General features: G+C 38.2%; 1 protein-coding gene and 1 long non-coding RNA gene across 2 annotated transcripts in view; one reads left to right on the top strand and one right to left on the bottom strand.

Annotated features, from left to right (window-relative positions):
- LOC101161678 (heparan sulfate glucosamine 3-O-sulfotransferase 3A1) overlaps nt 1-16,384 on the top strand; it is a 45,689-nt gene extending 29,305 nt beyond the window's left edge. The window contains exon 2 of the mRNA XM_004080593.5: nt 14,244-16,384. Coding sequence (XP_004080641.1) covers nt 14,244-14,865 — 622 coding nt within the window. The 3' untranslated portion in view covers nt 14,866-16,384. The remainder of the gene's footprint in view (nt 1-14,243) is intronic.
- LOC111946414 (uncharacterized) lies at nt 14,459-20,189 on the bottom strand. The gene is made up of 2 exons (XR_002872134.2): nt 18,745-20,189; nt 14,459-18,086 (listed from the first exon to the last, which is right to left on the bottom strand). It is a non-coding gene; the product is annotated as an uncharacterized LOC111946414 (long non-coding RNA).
- Between the last annotated feature and the right edge of the window lie 699 nt (nt 20,190-20,888).

Raw genomic sequence — 20,888 nt, 5'->3', positions numbered from 1 at the left:
ACAACACTTAAGACTTTCAACCTGTCAAGTTTTATTTCTGTGCTTTTGCATGGGGTACAGTATAGAGCGATTCTGAGCGCAGATATACTACTAAATTATGATCAGCGCATTGATGTGCTTATCTGGGCTCTGGATGTGAGATGAAAACCCAACTGAAGATGAAAGCAGACATACTGGCGACGTGGGCTCTAAGGATGCTCGTGACATCATCTCCACAAGCTTTTTCATCTTTTTAAAATATGCATTGTGTGGTTAAAGCGGACGAATAAACGCTCTAATGTTGCTGCACACACACACAGTACTTCATTCACTACCACACCCAAGTCGACTTCTTGGGTTTTAAAAGATGGAAATAGCCATTATTGGTTTGTAACTACAGCCAAAATGCTTTGAGTTTTGCATTTTGGGCTTTAGACAGTTGTTTTTGCTGAAGACTTATTATTTCAATTTTGTAATTGTTTTCTAAGGTCATTTTAACGGGCCACTGCAGTATTTGTTTAATAATGTTAGAATGTTTGAAATACATAGCCATTTATTGTGAATTAAAATTATCCAGCGAATATTAAACAAAGTGTAAAGAGCTTTGATTGGACACCAAAAAGGTTCATGCAAAACCTTTGAAAGTAGTTCATTCTCCTTTTATCCTAGTTTAAAATACATCGGACTGTATCACATTTGCTCATTTATCACAACCGTAGACATCTATTCACAGGACAACGTAGATCTCTGATGTTATCTGCTGAATTCTGCAAAATGAAATTAAAATCTGAAGGAGGACAGGCTGTTGCCTGGAGTTTATTCAACAGCCAAAATAGGGCGGGAGATAAGTTTAAAGCTTTTTTGAGTTTATCCATTGACTGTATAAGATAACTGGACGTCCCCCATAGAAAATGGTTTACTTCCGGCTCCAACCAAATGGAGTAAATTGCGTTGATCTTTTTTTGCAGTTAGAATGGTGCCATGTTGGAGCCAGACGTTGTTAGTAAGCAGTGATTGGTCCCAGTCGTGTAAGTCATTGTATGCCAACCATTCTCACCAAAACTTTCAAAATAGCGGTGATTTGAAAGCGGGAACAGGAGATTCTGTCAATCAGACATTTCGAACATTTGGCGTTATGGTCCACCTACCTGCTGATCAAAAAAACACAACCCCAAAAAACCGACACACTTGTCAGTAGAAGAAATGGAAGCATAAACATAAAAAATAAAAATACAAATCCACATCCGCCCATTTTGTTTTTTGTGTGTGTTTAAAATCAGACTTCAGCACGTGAGTCAATCTGAAATTCTTCACTTCAGTCATCAGCCTTCAGTGGTCTTTGGATGAATTCCAATATTTGTTTCTTTTTAATTGAAAACATATTGAGCTTTTTTTTCAAACTCCATTCAAAAAGCCTGGAAATCAATGTATCTTATTATTCTTTTGCAAAAGTGTTTGTAACCTTTGCAATAATTCACATGCAGTACAACAATGTTTTGTAGAACAAAAATACAACCCTCCACCCATCTAACATTTTTTCGAAACATCTTTAGAGAAAACCATTTGGCTTAAAGTTAAAAACCACAAAACAGAGATGATGTAAGTTGTGAAAAGATGGAAGTTTGGCTTTTTTCCATTTCATTAACTTCCATTCCGTCTTTGTATATAAGAAAATATAAAGTATCTTTCGTCATAGTTTTACTTGTGAATGATACACATCTACGGAACCTTCTCAATGCTAACTGTGGTCAAAAAATGGCTCTCGTTTCATTTTTGCTTAAACTTATTCGTAGACGTGTGTCAAAAAATGCTGGTGATCTACAGCTAATTATACTGTATATTTTGCAGCACATATAAAATGGTTTAAGAGAAACATTTTCATATTTTACTGAAAAACAATAGTTTAGTTGTGTCGACATGTTTTGATTGCGATCATGTTATCCGTCGGTTACTGTAACTAAACTATAATTTTTAATGGAAAGACCAAATGATTATCATCTTTAAAAAATAAAGGGGAAGTCTATAGAGAAGAAGTTGAAAGTTTTTTTTTTTTTTACCAGAAAATGTTATGAAATGTTCAAAAAAATCAGAGTTTTTTCTTTTAGTTTTTGTCATTGTGTCTCTCATTTCTACAGTGCAGGCAGGATCTGTGCCAGGAGAGATGTTTCTCATAACAGACATGTTCTTAGACAGTATATTCTGCTGCCTGAAATGTTTATATTGAAGGTTTCGGCAGCTTGAAAACCACCGTGGCAATGGTCCCAAAGACAAAAGCCTCAGCCTTTTGTCATGGGTAATTATCGCAGAGTGGGCCCCTCAAAGCCTCCCATTTGGGTCAAAGTAAATTCTCATTTAGTTTGGCTTTCGTGGATTTGATACAGAGCTTTTACATTTTTGTATTCAAATTTGGCTTAAGTTGAGAATTGAAATGCTGAAAGGAGTTCACTGGAACTCATGAGATTGATCTGTTTGCTATCATATTTCAATTTTATGGGCCATAAGAAAAAGGGGAGGAATGTCTAACTTTAACTGAGGGGAACATTTGAAAACATGGTACATTGAAAACAATTTTGGGATCAAATATTTTCATGATAAATCCTTAAAAAGTCACTTCCTGCGAGGGTCTTACTCTACAAGCAATGTTAAAAACTTTTTAACTTTAAACAAATGGTTCAAAGAAATTGTCTGGGAATGTGGGAGATTTTGTTCAAAGCTTTATATTTGCTATCCAGAAAAACATCTTTTTATGTGTGTTCAAATGTACTCTGTGGCTCTTGATGACCTCTGGGCTCAACATTTGCTAAAAAAAAACAAAGAAAGATTTTCAATCTCTTTTTCTTTTCTCCTAATCTTGAGTGTTTTCTTAGAGCAGAGTTCCCAACTGTGGTGACACTGTGACTTCTTCTGTGCCTATTAACAACTGCACCTGCGGCGGAACTTTTTACGAATGGATTGGATAAGCTAGCTAGTAATTTAACACTGACATGTACAAATATGTAAAAAAAAAAGGTGCAAACTGGAAAAAGAAAAAAACAGCAGCAGTTGAGTAGTTGTGATGAAAAAGTGGAGGCTTGTGCGAGACAATTTGTTAGTTCCTCTTAGCTGAACATTTGCAGAACACGTTACATTTTCGAGAAAGATGTGACGTGAATATTTAACATACACATGTGCATTAGTGCGGTAATAGTGTTGGTTGTAACCAGGTTTTAAACTCTTGTACGGCACATCATACTGAAAGGCATCTCATGTTTGAATGCCAGAAATGACACTTTGACCACAAAAACAATGGTAAAAATGCTTGAGTACGAAGAGAAATATTCTGATTCGGTTCAGTTTAGGTCTCACCTAAGTCACGCAGATAGGCAATGAGAAGATGTATTTACAGGCCAGTTGAGTGAGTTGAACTGATCTGAACTGCTATAGGAAAAAAAACAATCGGAGAATGACGTTAGGTATATAATTTTTGTAAAATTAAATAAATAGACTCCTGTCTTTTTCATTGCTTTTCTTTCTTGCAAAACTGTCAAAATCTACAAATATAAAAAAATGACAGAATGACCTTTGTTAATTTAGTCTAAAGCATCAATTGTGCTGAGTTGTAAAAGTAATACTATTAAAAAAATGTTCCTACCCCAGACCTGAGTTTGCAGTCTGCATCTGGAATTCTGAGAGTTTTCAAAAGAACCCAAATGCGTTCTACACTCCACAGCTGCTCTCAGTCACTGTTTTGAAAAGAAAACAAAAATGAAATAATTCACAAGCAAGTTAGAAAAAAGAAAAAAACGTATTTTGTCTCCTTACTCAGTAAACTTAAAAAGTTGGAAAGGGGAAAAGAAATATGTAAAGATTTTGCTTTTATTTGGCTAAGTTTTGGTTTTGATCTATCTATGTGTAATATATATATATATATATATATATATATATATATATATATATATTTTTTTTTTTTTCTATTTATTTTTTATTTTAAACTCCTCAAAACTTTTGTTTTTAAAAAGATATCTAAGTGCACCTGAAAACTGTAACTAAAATGTCTTGAGAGGACAACAAGGCAGTAACATGTTTCCCACATGAGTTAAAAAAAAACACACAGGGACACATTTCATGTTTTTTTATGTTTCCATCTGCCTTGGTCAAATAAAATGCTAACAGCAAAAAGCTGTAACAATTCAATTATCAAGTTTAAATGTAAAAAAAAACAGAAGTCTAATTTCCTGCTTTTTCTTTGAAAACCGCCTTAAATAATTCATGGCAGTTTTTCACATTTGAAATAAAATAAATCTTTAGTCTGACAGAGTGGTATTTACCTTGACCCTGATGTTGTTTTCTTACATTTGTTTCTTTTTTTTTTTCTTTCCTGCCTGCTGTTTATCAAACTCTTGTCTGATAAAACAGTGAATCACATCCTCTCATTTTGTTTCCTAACTATATATAATTCACTTATCTGGAAACAGTTTGTCCCTGAACTGCTTAAAGCGTCAGAGCTTCCATGACTTTATTCAGAAGGAAAATTTGTAATAGGAAGGAAAAATAAAAGAATCAAGCGTTTAAAATATGATGAGAAAAACTGAGAAAACAAGGAAGACAAAGCTAATAGAAATCAAAATCATCATGTGTAAAATGTACACAAAATAACAGAAACCTTGGATAGTTGTAAATTGTTGAGTTGAGTTGAAGGCTTCTTTGTGTTAAACTAGTAATTAACTCTCCAATAGTGCTTTCACACCAGCATGGCTGTGTTGTTGAATACAAAACAAATAAAAGCAAAGCCTGGAAAGTTCCTTTGACCTTGAAATCAAAGAAATTATTTCTTTCTTGGAATCCATGGTGATATCAGTTAGACGTCGTCTTTCTTAGTTAGAATTTGAATGGAGGAAGTTCATGTAAACATTGTTTGGTTCACCAGAAAGCGCTATGGCTTGGGGCATGTCATAAGGCCAAACAATAACACCTAAATATTTGTGCTTTCACTATAGCATGACTAGGACTTATTTGATTGAGTGATTAATGCCAAGAGAAAATATATTTTCAGCTGGTTGGTTTTGCTTTCACTCAGCCTCCCTAAAACACCTGGAAGTGTCACATAGTTGCAGCAAAAAAATCAAGATGCAGCATGACTGGGCGTTACAGGAAAAGACATGGCTTTAACACTTTAACACCGGAGATGTCGCCGGCAGCACCTAAATAACTCACGCTCTTTGACTCACCATAGGTCTTTGATCAGATACGCGATCAATGTGAATCAGCTGATTCTGACACGGGGAAAGGGGGCTTTTCATTTCATTGGCTCTGCACCGATATACAGTATGAAACACTTTGCAGACCCGTTATGCAACACATTATTAACACATCAGCACAAGGCTGCTTTTCTCCGCTCCTGTATTTGTTTGAATTACATCATTGCATAAACAGTTGAAGAGTTCTTCTTTCTCTTTCGGCTTTTCCCATCAGGGGTCGCCACAGCGAATCATCCTTTTCCACCTCACTCTATCATGAACATCTTCTACCCTAACGTTAGCCAACTTCATGTCCTCTGTTAAGACATCCATGTATCTCCTCTTTGGCCGTCCTCTTGCCCTCCTGCCAGGCAGCTCCATCTCCAACATCCTTCTACCAATATATCCACTATCCCTCCTCTGAACATGTCCAAACCATCTCAGTCTGGCTTCTCTGACTTTGTCGCTAACACAGGCAACATGAGCCGTCCCTCTGATGTACTCGTTCCTTATCCTGTCTAACCTGGTCACTCCTAAGGAGAACCTCAACATCTTCATCTCCGCTACCTCCATCTCAGCCTCTTGTCTCTGTCTCACTGCTACCGTCTCTAACCCATAGAGCAGAGCTGGTCTCACCACTGTCTTGTACACCTTTCCTTTGAGTCTTGCTGACACTCTTCTGTCACACAACACTCCTGACACTTTCCTCCAACCGCTCCAACCTGCCTGCACTCGCCTCTTCACCTCTTTTCCACAATCCCCATCACACTGAACTGTTGACCCCAAGTACTTAAACTCCTGCACCTTCTTCACCTCAGCCCCCTGTAACCTAACGCTTCTACCTTGATCCCTCTCGTTCAGACACATGTATTCTGTCTTACTACGACTGACCTTCATGCCTCTTCTTTCCAGAGCAAACCTCCAGCTCTCTAGCTGTTCCTCCACCTGCTCTCTACTCTCACTGCAAATTACAATGTCATCCGCAAACATCATTGTCCAGGGAGATTCCTGTCTTACCTCGTCTGTCAGCCTGTCCATCAGCATAGCAAACAAAAAAGGACTCAAAGCTGATCCTTGGTGTAGTCCCACCTCCACCTTGAACTCCTCTGTCTGACCTACAGCACATCTCACCACCGTCATACTTCTCTCATACATGTCCTGAACTACTCTGACATACTTCTCTGCCACTCCAGACGACCTCATACAGTACCACAGCTCCTCCCTCGGCACCCTGTCATACGCCTTCTCTAAATCTACGAACACACAATGCAGCTCCTTCTGACCTTCTCTGTACTTTTCCATCAACATTCTCAAAGCAAAAATGGCATCAGTGGTGCTCTTACGGGGCATGAAACCATACTGCTGCTCACAGATCTCCACCTTCTTCCTAAGCCTGGCTTCCACTACTCTTTCCCACAGCTTCATTGTGTGGCTCATCAACTTGATTCCTCTATAGTTGCTGCAGTTCTGCGTGTCACCCTTGTTCTTAAAGATCGGAACCAGAACGCTTCTCCTCCATTCCTCAGGCATCTTCTCACTCTCTAAAATCCTATTGAACAACCTTGTTAGAAATTCCACTGCTGCCTCTCCTAAGCACTTCCATACCTCCACAGGTAGGTCATCAGGACCAACGGCCTTTCCGCTCTTCATCCTTTTCAGAGCCTTCCTAACCTCCTCCTTTCCAATCTCTGCTACTTCCTGCTCCACAACAGCCACATCTTCCTCCCTTCTTTCCCTGTCATTTTCCTCGTTCATCAGCTCCTCAAAATACTCCTTCCATCTTTTCTGTACACTCTCTTGGGTTGTTAGCACCTTTCCATCTCTGTCCTTAATCACCCTTATCTGTTGCACGTCCTTCCCATCTCTGTCTCTCAGTTGAAGAGTTACTGCAGTCAAAAGAATGTAAACTCTGGAGCTAAATCTCTAGTGCCCACAGGTTAATCCCTGAATTAAAGGTCCGTCCCTCTGCTTATCTTTAGATGAAGAGACACTTTTTCTCACCCGTCAACGGACGCTCTTTCAGTGGCATTTCAATATAATCCAAAAAATTAAAAAAAGCTATCGCTAGTAACACATCAATTTCCCAGCTGATACATAGCCATTTTCTGGAGACATGATTGCACTTGCAGGCTGCAGGGCAGGTACAGGACTGTGTTTTCACACAAGACTGACAAAGCAGTCAGCTGCCACACATCAACCATTACTCCAAATTACCCCCTCACTTCCTCTTTCACTGTTCTCCTCTGACCTCCGCTGGCGTCCACTGACCTGGAAAATATCTGGCGGGTCTGAGCCACCTAAAGCCTCGCTTGCGCTCACATGGCATGCAAACAGTGCAAATATTGAGCCAATTACAAGATTATGATCTACTGGTTGTGGTGGGGCCTTGGGGTGGTTGCTTGCCAAGGTCTCCTGCTGGAAGAAGTTGAAACGAATCAAAGGCTGGTGGGTTAAAGTGGTCAGCACTCATGCCCACTTGCCTTTGTGTTTTTATAACTCCCACCAATTGACTGAATTGGAGGAGATCCAAATGCCCACCAACCCATCCAAACAGGAGAAAAAGACAACAGTCAAGCTGGAGGTAATTTAATCTCCTGGTTCACTTTTTTCATTTCATAATTTCACGTTTATTTCAAGTGATTCCAGTTTAAAATAAGGCGTTCTCAGACTCTTTTATGGTCTGACATAATTTTCAGTCAGGAAAAGTTGGCAGAGTTGGCTTGGTTGTGAGTAAAAGTTCAGCTAGGAAGCACTGATGCATCAAACTCTTAAAAACGCACTTACTTTATAGACAACTTCACAAAGAAGCCATTTAGGGATGGACTGTATGTTACTGAGTAAGCCTCAGAGAAAGGAATGAAGCAACATGACAAACTTCTGGCATCTCTTTCCACATAGTCAGTTCCATATGAGAGGGATGAAGTCAAATTACAACATGTCATTCATTTTGCGTACAGAAGCTATTTGTTATGTCCAACACATCCTATCCTTTTTTTTTTCCACTCCAACACTTGAAAGGAAGCCAAAACAGTGAATTTGATTTAAGGACAAACCTGGGTTCATGTTCGCTCTTTCTGCCTTGGTTTTTGAGATCCTTCTTGTTGCTTGAGTGGATCCTGCTGCCTGTTTCCCTGCCTCAATGGGCCTTGGGAGTTGTATTTTAGCCGTGCTATGGAGACATCAAAGCAAAGGCTGGACTCGCTGTAAATCTGGGGCATTTGGACGCTTTGTCGTCTCTTACATCACCTACCGTACTGCTGCTCCTCTCGTTTAATGCCCCTATTAAGGAGGGGAAAAGAAACACACCAGTATGGGTCTAAGCAAAAATCTAAAACCAGAGGTGACCAGTAGTTCCAGGCAATAGCCCCCAGACTCTGGAATGCCCTCCCTCTGTTATTCAAAAATGCTTTTAGCTGACTGGTTTTATTGTTATCTCTGTTCTACGTGTATTTTATTCTGTTTAGTTTTGTTTTACATCATAATTGTTTCTGTGTTTTTATTGTATTGTATTGTGTTGCTTTTTTGTTCAGCGTTTTGTGATTTTCTCTATGAAAGGCACAGATATAAATAAAACTTACTTACTTACTTAAGCTCTCCCATTAAAATATTGACTAAGGAAAAAGTATGTCAGAGGTAGTCTGTCGCCTTTTAATTGTTTCCTCATTTTGCATTTAAATTTTAAATTTGAAAAGAATTCAAGCATAACAGAAAGAATGTCATCCTTAACAACAACAGTCCCTCATTTGCAGTTAGTTCGGTCGGTAAAAAACCTAATTGGAAATGCAGCCAACTTTTTGCTATAAATTGCCAACTTTTATAAATAACTTTTTATGGTGTCATGGAAATGTACTTTTTTCCAAGTCTTTTTAACAACTTACTTTCTGATTAGCTGAAGCTCATTTACTATGAAATGATCTTTTAATGGTTGTCCTTGTCCGCAAGCTCGTCACACGTGTGGGATGCAGCTGCTCTGCTCCGGTTGAGAGGTAATGGAGCAAACAAAAACAGTCTGCTTGCTATGAATAGTGACTTTCAAAGGATCTGCTTAAGATGGCAAACTGAGATCAAAATAGTTTTAGCTTGTTTTTTCTATGCGATTTTGGTGCAAACCAAACAGGACTCATCATTCACTGAAAGGATCGAACCTGTTGTCTTTTCCTCATATTTGAGTTAATCATGTATTCTTCATTAATAATGTTAAAAGTCTACAATTATGAAAATGAATTGAGATCTTTTTTGGTAAATTGTATTGTTTTAGGAATTTAACTATTGCAAAAAGTCCAAAATGAGTTTTGCGTTGTGTGCACATTTGTGTTGACATTGTTTTTGTTTGATTGTTTGGTTTTACTTTCCAGCTTCAAATTTAACTGGAATGAGGCATCATTTAATGACATTTCCTTAATGTCCTTACTTTTGGAAATTGTCTTCAATTTCTTTTGATTTATTTTAATTGAATTGAATTTCTTGACCACTTAGTGCAAAGGTTGTTAAACTGTCACACATTGTTGATTTATATTACTTTTATTATCCAAAAATAAAGGAACTACATGAAATGCGATTAAAGTCACTCCTCCATGATCTGTCATTCACTTCAGGGAATCACAAAGCTCTTTAAACTCTCTAAAAATCGACTGAGTTTTGTTTATCATTATTTATTTATTTTTGTCTCATTCTGCTTACCCACCCTCATTTTCATTTTTTTAACTATATATACAAAAATCCACCAAATGTGTCAAGAGATCACAAAGCAGTAGAAGAAATTTTAGACTTAAATTATAATCAAAATAACATTATTTATTTAGAAAGAAAAAAAAACACAGCAAATGTATTTATGATTTATTGTTTTGCATTTACTTTCCCACTCCAACAGGGATTTTCTGAGGGCTTGTACAGCTCCATTCTGACAATAGAAAAGAAAAGGAAAGACAGGCCTAAATGTACATGACTCTGGTTGTTACGCTTCAAGTGATGGCAGAGAAGGAAAAGTATGCAAAGAAAGTCACTAGAAAAACTTGCTTTGAACATAAAATGTTATCTAATCACAAGATAGCCCACACCAAGACTTTTTCAGACTCAAAAAATTAAACATATGTGACAAACACTGGATAGAAACCAAAGAGTTTCACATCATAAGTAATATTACATGATTTTTCTTTCTTTCTTTTAATGTCAGTCACAGTTTCATAGTGCTCAATCTGAGGAAACAATCAATTAGGTTTCATTTCTTCCAAAACAAATTGAAAGTTTAACCTTTTTTTCTCCATAAAGGATGAAAGCTAGAAAACACGAGAAGCTTAAGGTTCACATTCAACAGTCTCCACGCTGGTCCCTCACATCAACACCACCATTCTGAGTGCATCCACTGCAGAAAAAGCTTCATCCATGTCATCAAATATGGATGTTTCCTTCAGTGCGGGCTCATCTCTTTTCTTTATTAGAAAAAAATGCTCATTTTTTGTGTTTTGCTGTTAAGGTATTTTGAAGGGAACAGTTTTTTCCCCCCCAGATCTACATGATCAAAGCAGCAGTGGGTTGAGACATGGGTAGATTGCAGGTGAGGTGGTATCTAAATCGTCAGTACTAACAGTGGGTTTGTTTTACAGCTGCAGCTTACAGTCTCCCTGTGGACTGTTACTGCAGTGAGGCAGGGTTCATGTAAAAGGAAAGGAGTTATGTCCACAATCCTCCATGCACAGCTGCCAGCAGATACTGAGAGGACTGGAGAGGTCGGGTGATGGTCAGTGTGAGAGGACACTGGGTCGCCTGTTTTGATGCTGTAGCACGCCATTCACCTCCTCTTTGCTCCTTTTGTGCTGACATCATGATCTGTTCCTCTAAGGAAAGACGCGCTCAGCATGTTCAGCCGCATGACTAGATACGCTCTGACAGCAGCCTGAAGGTATTGACTTACAGCTTTTAGATCTGTTACATTTTGTTTATTGAGCTCAACTAGAAGCCAGAACCTTGAATAAACATAAGTAAAGCTGTCAAGGCCAACTTCCTTCCACTGCATGGATTTATAACACTTTTGACTTTACCTGACAAGATAAAAACTTCAACCATTTTAGTGGATGCTCCTAAAAATGGTTGAACCACAGGGACTACTGGAAAGAATACCCTCCAGGAACATCACCCCGGCTGCTGAAAAAGCCTCTAGGGGCCTGTAGATTTAGAGGGGATGGAGTAGCACATTGCTTGAACACAAGCTAGGGCTTTGTCACCCTCGTTTGGTTCACCCAGTTTAGGATGTCTGAAAATCAAAGCCCGAAAACACACTGACCCTTGTTCTTTAGTGAATATGCGTGCTTTGAAAATATTCAAAGATAATTGTTTTTTACAATACATGTATTTTAGTAGTTACTATGTTTGAAGTATTTTATGTAAATGAATATATGCAAAAAAAGAAACCTTTTTTACTGTAGACTTAGAGATGTTTTTTTTTTCTACTTAAATCAACTTTTTTTTGTGGAGCAGTAGTAAAATTCATGAGCATATCAATCAGTGTCTTCTGCACGCATTATAAATTTCATAATATTGTAAGTCAACCTTTCCATCCGGCATATGGGATGGTTGACTGTAAAAGAAAAACCTTTCGAGGATGTCACCGGACAGGATTTCTTGCTTCCTCTTTCATCACACCGAACCTAAAACCTTTTTTCTCCACCTCAACACCTCAACCACCTTGCTAGATGTAACATTATTTGTGCAGCAGGGATTTGTAAAATGCTGTCTTGTTAGCTGCAATGTCAGAAAAGGAAAGGGTTTCCTGTGACACTGTCTGAAACCCCTGAGTGGAATCACGTCTGCGATGACAGCTCAGGCTTTTGCTGTTTGTGTACAGCTCAGCCACCGCAAACATCTCAGTGCCCTTTGCCTCATCAGCTTCCATGTTTGTTAAACGGAGCATGATGGTACAGAAAGCCTGAGTGGCGGGTTGAAGCTTTGCTTCTGTCTCTGCACAGGAACAGCAGACTACAGAGATGAGTTTAAATGAGAAGTTTCAGAGGACATCTTTTTTTCATGGCTTCAGCAGTTTTTCCACAGGTGGCAAACTTTTCTTTTACACGAGGAGTCTGGGCCACTTAGCTGGTGCCAATTCCTTCCGCCTCCTGCTGTAAGCAGCACCAGCCAGGTGGATGAATAATTGACGCTCGCATTCTGTACTTTGGTGAATTTTAAAGCTGTATTCTGCAGAGACTTTAAATGGTGGAGGGAGGGCATGTTAATCATTCATAGGCTGCTTTTACCCGCTTTGCTTGAGGTCACTGTCCTGACGGTGAACACACACTCTAAGTAGCAAAGGAGGAAAGAAAAAAACAAATAAAGAATAAGAAAATGTTTCCGACTTATTTTAGGTTAATTTAGTTTTATTAGAACAGTATGGCAAATGTTTAGCTCTGAGGTAGTTTTATTTCTGTAAAAGGGCTTTATTCATGTAATGTTTTAAATTAACAGTTGAAAGTAAGAAAAAAGTAATGGAAAAATTGAAAATAGTTGTCAATTATTTACTAAAAGCAGAAGAAGCTGCAAGACCAAAAGTTAAAAAGATTTTACCATGTGTTCGGTGTTCTTAGCATGACAGGAGGTTGATTCCTCGCAAACTCTACTCAAAAACTCTTTGAAACTTTTTAGAAATATTATGGTTGGGTTTTAAATTCTGCAAGATTTCATACCACCCTTGATTTTGGACAATTCCCATTTTTGAGTGTAGTTATGTCCATGTTGTCGCGCAGTTCCAGAACTGTCTGTCCATCCAATTTTTCTGCACACCTTAACTTTTTTTTTAACCCTTTGTTGTCATGTTTAAAGTCCAAATGCTCTTCTGTAATTTCTTTTTGACCTACCTATAACTGACAGAAACAGTCATTGACATCCTTTATGTCACGTTCACATTCGGGGCGCAGTGCTATGTTTGGGTTCAGAGGACGTTGCCATAGCGCACCACTGCAGGCGGGCTGAGCAATCTAAGACACGTGTCGAACTCAAGGCCCGCGGGCCAAATGTGGCCCTCCATGTCATTTTATTTCTTAAAATAAAATTTATGGTGTTTATTTATTCATATCTAGGGGGAATCGGACTTGAAATTTCAGATTGGGCACCTATACATTGGGACCTAAACACCATCCATATAACGTAACCTGACAGAATCAAATTTAAAAGGATTTATGCTAAAGTAACAAGCAAACATATGTTTTCTATGCAACTGTAATTGTCACTTTAAAAAGTAATAATAAATAAATAATGAGTTATTTAACAGTAGTTAAATTTATTTTTTATTACATTTAGTTACATGAATAAGTTATATCTGGCCCTTTGAGGACAGCCACTATGCTGATGTGGCCCCCAGTGAAAATGAGTTTGACACCCCTGGTCTAAGAGAATCAAAAAGCATCACAGCTGCTAAATAATCCATACTTTGTGGTCAAATAGACTCTGGTGGATAATTGATTTAAAATCCAGTTTATTTTATGTAATCAATATGGGGATTCATTTTTATTTTGGCCATATCTCCCAGTTCTAGCTATAACATATTTATCTCAAAGAACATCAAGTTACAACTAAGCTAGAAATAATTTTAAATTTGGTCACTATCCCCATTAAATACTCACTATGGTCATTTATTAAATTAATCTTTTTATAACCTTGAAGGATTTGAACCCCTTTTCAACAGCTTAGTGCGCTCATCACCTTTGTTTTGTGAAATTCTGATAAATCTTCAGAAACTGTTGTGTTCATCACCATGCCCTCTTTGTGTTGTAATCCTTTCTTCCATATTTTGGGTTTTTCTTTTTTTCTTCTACACAAATGTTGTTTTGGTACTTTTTCAGCACTAAATAGTAGTAGTAATCAGATTTGCTCCAAATAAAGTACAGATAAACTGTACAATTCACTGTCTACTTTATTGGTTTTGTGTTTAACTATTGCTGCCTGTTAGATTACAACTAGTAGCATTAATAAAGGGAGGTTTGTGTTTCTTATTTTGTTCTGTTACTTAAATAACATCAGACAGAATGGCATGTTGAATAAATTTTGTGTTTGTCTGTTTAGGGAGTTGATGCCCAAGACCCTGGAGGGCCAGATCACAATGGAGAAAACCCCCAGCTACTTTGTGACCAGAGAGGCTCCAGCACGGATATCAGCCATGTCCAGGGACACCAAGTTAATCGTGGTAGTGCGGGACCCCGTCACTAGGGCTATCTCTGACTACACACAGACATTGTCTAAGAAGCCTGACATTCCCTCTTTTGAGAGCCTCACCTTCAAAAACAGGACTACAGGGCTCATTGACACTTCCTGGAGCGCCATCCAGATCGGTATCTACGCCAAGCACCTGGACAACTGGCTGCAGTATTTCCCCATGGAGCAGATCCTGTTTGTCAGCGGCGAGCGTTTGATCAGTGACCCGGCTGGAGAGCTGGGTCGCGTTCAGGACTTCTTAGGCCTCAAGAGGATCATCACAGACAAACACTTCTACTTCAACCAGACCAAGGGTTTCCCGTGCCTCAAGAAAGCAGAAGGCAGCAGCAAGCCACACTGCTTGGGGAAGACCAAAGGACGGACTCATCCGAACATTGATCCGGAGGTGGTACAGAGGCTGCGGGACTTCTACAGACCCTTCAATATGAAGTTCTATCAGATGACGGGGCGTTTTTTTGGCTGGGATGACTGAATGTCTTTAAATTTAACACTGAGGAAGGTCAGAAATATCCAGATGGAGTCCCGTCAAAGATCAGTCTGAGACTTTGGGAATAAAGTTGAAAGTTTCTGTATCACTGGCATAAATACATTTCCAAAATCTTTAGTTGAACATTTTTAATCGGGTAAAAATCAAATTATCAGGGAGATTTACTTTGATTTTTATACTAAGGAAAAAAGAAATGTTTCAAACTTTATTCCAGTAACCTTCTATCTGATCGTTTATTCTTAAACTTTCAGTGATATTCTCCAAGTCTTAACTACTGTGTTTCTGCTCCTCCCGTTTCTGCACTAATTTAAAGCAATATTCTACTTTTATGGTTGAGGAGAAAAATTTCTCCACAGCAGATATGCAACGTTTTTGTTTTTCTGTCATCAAAGCTTTTTCTAATCAGTTATCAGTGGAAATTTCTATTTTTGATACATTCTTGAAGGGTTTGCATTATGAACGACTGTTCTTGTTCAAAACAGAAAAAGAAAAAGAGTTTGAAAGAGTAAAAGCAGAAGATTGTGTTTCAAACGAATCTTGGTGCGTTCTAACTGAGCTGATGCTGTATTTTGAACATGCATAGATGCTTTTATCTTCTAACATGTTTCTAGCAAGAATATAATAAAAATGAGAATATATATGTATTTTTGAGATGTATTTATTCAGAAAGTGCAGAAGCATTGTATGTTTGGAATAACTTCTTAGCTTTTTTTGTGCTTAGTTCTATACCAGACTTGGTTTTGTTTTTTGTTTTATTCCTGAATATATTTAAATGCAAAGTTTAAAGGTCACAGTAAAAAAAAAAGTTGTTTAAAATAACTTTTTGAATTCAAATTTCATCTCTCCAGCTTAATAAATTCTAATCTTTTTTATTTCTTGCATTGTAACGTACCGCTTTTTCGCGATACAGATGTCACCATAGAGGACCCAGATGACATTAGTTAGCAGTGATCGGTCTAAGTCTGAGTCATTGTTTTTATGGCAACAAACTTGCCAATCAGAAGTGAGCTTATTGGAAGTCCATACCCCTGCCACTTAAAAGCAGGCTTTGGAGAATCAATGAAACATTCAATGTGAGACCACATCCTTTCTTTAAGGCATCTGATTGGCAGATCAGAACTTGAATAACTTGCAATAAAGAAAGAAAAAAATAGGAATGTCAAGAACCTGTTAAAAAAAACGTAACTGAGCAAAATTGGTCTTCTTTCAAATAAAATGACTGATTACCAGCTGTTAATTTATCAATAGAAAGCTATGGGATTTTGGCTTCCTGGGCCCAGTGAGCACTTCCTGTTTGGAACGCAAGGGGGGAGGGGGTCACTCATTCCAGTTCTCATATACAGTCAATGACTGTGTACCATTTATCAGTATGTTTAAAATGATTGATTGAGCTAATTTTTTATGCAAAAATCCTAAAAAGCACTTCAGATTTTGGCTAACCATTGCTGATTATTCAAGCTGTTGGGTTTTTACTGCACCCATTAAATAAAACAGAATAAGGAAACATCGGCTCATTCATTTTTCATTGGTATCCAGTCCACCTAAAAATAAATAAATAAAATCAGCTTTAGGAAGTTGGTGCAAACATTGAAGTCATTTCAGTGCCGCTCACGTAGCTAACAGGCTCATTTGCCTGCAGAATCAACAATCCTCAGCTGCATGCGTCCTATCTACTCTCTTACACCTGAACATAATGTCTCTGCTTATCTCAGCCTGCAGGACAGAGAAACCAGAGGAAACTAAGATTTTACAGCAAGCTTCAGGTTGAAAAATCCAGTGGGGCGAACAGCTTCTCAGCATTTATAAGATCCATGTGTTCAAAAAACAAAACATTTTGTAACACTTTTTGAGCAATAAAAGGTCCATAAGGTGAAGGTTATAGAGGAGAAAAAAACAAAACCTCAAATTTATGTCAGTTTTCAAGACGAAACAAACAAGAAGAGATGCTCCACAATATAAACATTTATGTAGTAATTTGTCCACCACATGTGACCGGACATTAAACGCTTATGTAGCCCTTGAGAACGTTTTTCAGGCTAAAACGAGGCTGAGTCTAACCTAAAAAAGACTATTTTTAGGGAATACTGAATTAGCAAAAGTAGAATATCAATTAATTTTTAAAATACTATATTTTCCGCACTATAAGGTGCACTAAAAAAGCCTTAATTTTTATTTTCATTTAAAAAAAAAAAGAAAATAACAGCGGTTTCTTATAATCCAGAGCATTTTATACACAGATTAATTCTGGTTGTCTTTACTGATGTCAGAGTAACACCACAGATTCCCCTGGCATTCTCATTGTTATTGTTGGACTTATGAATAAAAAAAAAATGCAGATAACACCACCACAGACAACGAAAGTTTAATTGTGGAGGTTCAAAAACATAGCATCTTTCATGACACAAAACATGTATTTTACCATGACTCCGTTAGGAAGGAGAGGGCATGAGGTTTGATCGTTTAAGTGTTGGATGAGCGAAGAGAGCAGGACGAACTACTTGACACGGGAGCGACAGGACAAACCACTCCAACAGGATTCATGGGGAGGGTGGACTGACCGAAGATGCAATGAATTCACTACAAATTTCGGTTTCAATGTTAACATAATAATGAAACTAATGTGTAGCGTTTAGTTCAAAAACAGACCATTTGTTGACGGTGTGCCTAATAATCCAGGGATCCTCCTTGAAAATAGGGTAAATGCATCCTTAAGTATTTTATTTTATATTTTGATATTATTTTGGGTAACTATAGATGGATTTGAAGCCGCATTTGGTCTTACAATATCATGGTTGAGTAACTTTTCTTCTCACATGATTCGGTGGGCATTTTGATACATGATCCACAAATCGAAACATCAAAAATTCATCTAACGTTAAGTGTTATGATCCTGTCCAATACTTTTACCTAAATGGATCCAATCTGGATTCATATTTTTCATTTGGTATTTAAGATTATAAATGAAAATGCCCTTCAACAGAGAAACTTTTTTTCTATTTCTGTTTAGAACATTTTAATTCAAGCAACAAAAATAAAGTGTCTGACAACAGCTTCATACATAAAAACCTGCCATTTTGGGTATTTAGACAATTTTGTTCTTTGTGGATAAAAACTGTGTTGTATTAATTTATTCAGGTGTTGTTTGAAGGGCTGTGAAAAAAGGTTATGTTTAGTGCACATAGAACACATCTCTTGTTGTAGTTCACCTTCAGCCAATTTATTTTATTTATTTTTTTTTTTTTTAACTTGTCCTGTCCAACAGCTAGGCAGACAGATGAGAGCTGAGGGCCTCTTGGGTTGGACATATTTTACTTTAACAAGAGGGGTTATTAATCTTCAGACAAACCAAAGGTATGTCTGAATAAACCCCTTTTGTAATTGAGGCCAAACTTTATTAATTTCAAACATGTCTGAAAATCTTTGGTGTTGGACCGGACGGAAAAGGAAAGAGGGGAAGAAGAGAGAGGGACGTTAGAGAGAGGGGGGGTAGGGGGTGATAATAGGAGGGGAAGGGGGATAAGACCATGAAGCAGCATAAAGCAGCAAGTTTACTGGTTGTTAATCATTATGGTAAGGTTCAAATGTAAAAAAAAAACAAAAAAAAAGGGCGGAGCCTGTCCACACACACACTCAAATGTTATAAACACACCTGTTAGTTGCAAAAATGTCCACCTGTCGACATGTACACAAAACAGATAGTGTTCACACGCATACTTATGCCTTAAAACCAACTAGTGTGAAATATTTCAGTCATTCAGTCTGTTGAGCTAACACCTGTGCTCAGGTGAGTGTTTATGTTCTTCTAAAATGGATGGTGGAACGTGAAAAGAAGGAGGGAGAGTGCCCAGCTGGCTGGGCACTCACCTTCAGCCAATTTAGATTGACTCAACTCGTTAGAAGCTAGCTTGTGATTGGACGTATTTGTCATGGTGCCTCTGACAGTCTTCCTCCCCATCCCCTCTCTGCTTGGCTCCTGATGATTCCCAGCTGTGTACACTCACCTAATGACCGACCAGGCCTACTTAAGGAGATCCAGAACCAGCATTCATTGCCAGTTCGTTGCCCCTGATGGTGCCTAACCTGGTCTCTCGTCTAGTTTAGTCCAAGTGTTCATGTTCATGGCTAACTTGCATTGCCTTGCCTTCAGGACATTCTGACCACGAGTGGACACCTGAGTCACCGGATTACCTGAACCACAGAACCTCTCGGAACACCAAGAACCTCCAGCCTCGCCTCGAGCCATCACTGACCTCCAGCCTCGCCACGAGCCAAATCCGACCACCAGCCTCGCCTCAAGCCCAAGCTACTTCCAGCAACTTCACCCGCTGCTCTCCAGCCTCCAGCCACATCAAGATCTCAAGCAACTCCAAATGTCATTAAAACTTGACTAACCAACTTACTCACCTTGTGTTTTCCTTCCGGGTTCCAGCGCCTGGGTCTGCCTCGTCTTGCTTGCCATGACAGTATTTTTGTTTGCACCGCATTTACATAAAAAGGCAGAAGTAGTCACATTTGTGTTTTTCAAATGATAGTCAATAAATCTTTTATCTGTGTCATTTAAATACTCATATAACCCTAAAACTATATTTCACTAAAGTACATGACCTTAACTGAACTTTTTTTGCCTAAAAAGAGTGAAGCTTTATTTCCCTGAAGCAAACAAATGAGACTTTTGAATTGAGATTTCATCATCAGAATTTCAGAGCAAAAAGTTTCAAATAATGATCTGGCTTAAAACATACAACCCCCCCCCCCCCCCCCCCCCCAATGCCCCTCCACAGAGTAACTTTAGACGACAATATTGTAGGAACAGTAGATTACTAACATCTTGAGGCTGAATTGCTCATGTCTAACCACCCCCCTTCCTAAAGCTACATGTTTTCTTAGCTCTTGACCTTTTCCTCCTGCAGTCGGCCGGCTTATTTGGAAAACTGCACTGACAGCCACTTAGCAAATGAACTCCGATGAGTGGAGGAGACCTGTTGAAAGTCGACAGATTTCTGAAGCTTGTGTGGACAGCCAGTGCTGAAAGGAAGTGGGACTTCTGCATAAAGCGAACTGTAGACTGCTGTCCATTTGTTGACTCCTCGGGTTTGCTTGTTATTCCTCCCTTGGCGGGTCGGCGGGGGCCCCCTTGGTGATGGTTCCTAGCAGTAATAAACACAGACAGTTTTCATCTTGACTCTCTGAAGGGCAGCTTCCTATGAAAGAGAAACAGATAAAACAACATCTGCTGTGGGACGACCTGCAGACCGGTCCTGTCAGAATGGATTCGGCTCAGAACCTTTTCTTTAACAAAAAAAAAAAAAGAACACCCTATTTTGTTTTTGTGTACGTTTAAATCTGAAAAAAAAGCATGCAGAAGCCCAGCAGAAATCATTCTTGACGTTTTTCTCAAAGCATTAACACCACAAGAGTAACCCTGATCATTTTTTGGCTATGCAGCGATAGAAAAACTATTTTTTCTTATTATTATGAGTAATGTTTTATTAGTGTTTGAAAATCTTGCTTAAAAAAATAAATATTTAAAAAAAAACTTTTGCTGATGATGTGTACAAATGAGATAGAAAACAAAAATGTGTATTTTTTTTCAAATACCACTAAATTAATAGTGTTTAAGTTTTATGTTTTGTAAGTGACTCAACAAAAACGTTTTTAACTCTTAACAAAGCACCTTTCTGACCCATCTGATAGTAAACAAATGAAAGCATTAACAATGAACGGTCAATGTGTGTTAACATTTCTTGTCACGTGTGCTTTAACAGAATATGTCAGGGACTGAAAGACATTTACAGGACTGCCAGAACCTGCTGAGTCTGTGATGGAGAGAAAATCAGTTGCGGCATCAGCTATAAAGCATGGACATTTTAATTTAAGGAAGTGCTTTTTGTCACATTAATTATGAGTTTAGCTTATAAAATCTTTAGGATCTTTCCTTCAGATATGTGCTTGTCACTTATTTCTACCAATTAATTAAAAATCTTTTTAAAGAAAGATTAAAAAAAAAT

The sequence above is a fragment of the Oryzias latipes genome, chromosome 19, assembly GCF_053564925.1.
Source record: "Oryzias latipes strain Hd-rR chromosome 19, Olatipes_Hd-rR_3.1".
In the NCBI taxonomy this organism is placed as follows: Eukaryota; Metazoa; Chordata; class Actinopteri; order Beloniformes; family Adrianichthyidae; genus Oryzias; species Oryzias latipes.
Note: the sequence above shows the minus strand (reverse complement) of the source record. Positions and strands in the feature narration are given on the sequence as shown.